Genomic DNA, 1,761 nt, shown 5'->3' on the forward strand with positions numbered 1-1,761 from the left:
CCATCCCCAGCATGTGGCTAGCTGATAGATATTGCTCAGGGAAGGCTTTCTGGAATAGGTGGCAACTAAATAGTTTTAAAGGAGGGAAATTCTGTTAATAGAATTGAGAAAACTGTCCTTCCTAGTTTGGGAGACAATAATGAATATCCCTTCATACTTCTCTTTCTTCATGCTTTCCTACAAAGACTTTTCTGATCATTTCTGTTTTACTCATTTAAACTTCCTCCAGTGTTCAGAGAAGAAGTGAATGTTGTGCATAGACATGAACACCTGAATGCTTGGGTTAAAAATGGCATGCCTTTCACCTCCAGTCCTGGTGCCATACTGATGTTCCAATCATAGATTTTTTTTAATCCCCTTCACTTTCAGATATTAAGAAGACATCTTGAGTAATGATTCCTGTTTCCAGGACCCTGAACAGCTCCCATCTCCAGATCTCTGAGTTCATCCTAATGGGGTTCCCAAGCATCCACAGATGGCAACACTGGCTATCTCTCCCCCTGGTACTACTCTATCTTTTAGCCCTCAGTGCTAATCTCTTCATCCTGATGACTATATGGCAGGATCTAACTTTGCACAAACCCATGTACAAGTTTCTGGGCATTCTCTCTGTAGTGGATGTAGGCCTGGCTACCACCATCATGCCCAAGATCCTAGCCATTTTCTGGTTCAATGCCAAGACCATTAGCCTCCCTGAGTGTTTTACTCAGATATATGCTATTCACTGGTTTGTGGGCATGGAGTCAGGTATTTTCCTGTGCATGGCTTTTGACAGGTATATGGCCATTTGCCATCCTCTTTACTATCCCTCTTTTGTCACAGATAGCTTCATCTTCAAAGCTGCAATATCTATGATGATCAGAAATAGCTTGTTGGTCATGCCAGTGCCTGTGCTGGCTGCAATGAGACATTATTGCTCTGGAAATGAGATTGAACATTGCTTGTGCTCTAACCTAGGAGTCATCAGCCTGGCCTGTGATGACATTACAGTAAATAGATTTTACCAATTGGCACTGGCTTGGGTCATGATCGGAAGTGATATGGCTCTGGTCTTTTCTTCCTATGTCCTGATTCTGCGCTCTGTCCTGAAGCTAAATTCTACTGATGCCATTTCAAAGGCCCTTAGTACATGTAGCTCCCACCTCATCCTCATTCTTTTCTTTTACACAGCCATCATTGTAGTATCTGTCACACATTTGGCAAGGAAGAAGTTTCCCCTAATCCCTGTGCTTCTCAATGTACTGCATAATGTCATCCCTCCAGCCCTCAACCCTATGGTATATGCTCTCAGAACCCAAGAACTCAGGCTAGGCTTTCAGAAGATATTGGGACAAGGTAGCAAAATGTCCATAAAGTAGCTCCTATTTGGGAACCACCTGAGTTGAAGTCTGGGACAGGGGAAGTACATTTGCAAAAATTAGAATCCTTGGTTTTAAATGGTGAATGATTCTTTACAAAGCAAACAAGGGGGTACAGTGGTCATGGTGTTGGGTATAATTGACAAGGAATTTGTCCTCTTTTCTTCCAGTCCTGCCTCTTGTTTGACTATAGACTAGAGATGATAGAAAGGACTAGCAATGCAAATGATGTCCTTAGGGGTGCTGTTTATGAAAGGAATCCAGAACCCTATAAATACTATTTTATATTGCTAACTGTCTTTGTAAAAGCACAACTTCAAGTATTTACAGAGAAGAGCTCAAGCTGGATTCTCCATCACAAGCAGAAGAGCAGTTTTATAGAATTTTGCAATTAACTAATCAA

The 1,761-nt window shown here is 41.7% G+C and overlaps 1 protein-coding gene across 1 annotated transcript; it reads left to right on the plus strand.

Moving 5' to 3' along the window:
* The first annotated feature begins 392 nt into the window (after positions 1-392).
* On the plus strand, positions 393-1,358 carry LOC141490704 (olfactory receptor 56B34-like). The gene has a single exon (XM_074190876.1). It carries the CDS (start codon positions 393-395, stop codon positions 1,356-1,358), a length of 966 nt encoding a protein of 321 aa, XP_074046977.1.
* Positions 1,359-1,761: the final 403 nt, after the last annotated feature.

Source organism: Macrotis lagotis, chromosome 1 (genome assembly GCF_037893015.1).
Source record: "Macrotis lagotis isolate mMagLag1 chromosome 1, bilby.v1.9.chrom.fasta, whole genome shotgun sequence".
NCBI lineage: Eukaryota > Metazoa > Chordata > Mammalia > Peramelemorphia > Peramelidae > Macrotis > Macrotis lagotis.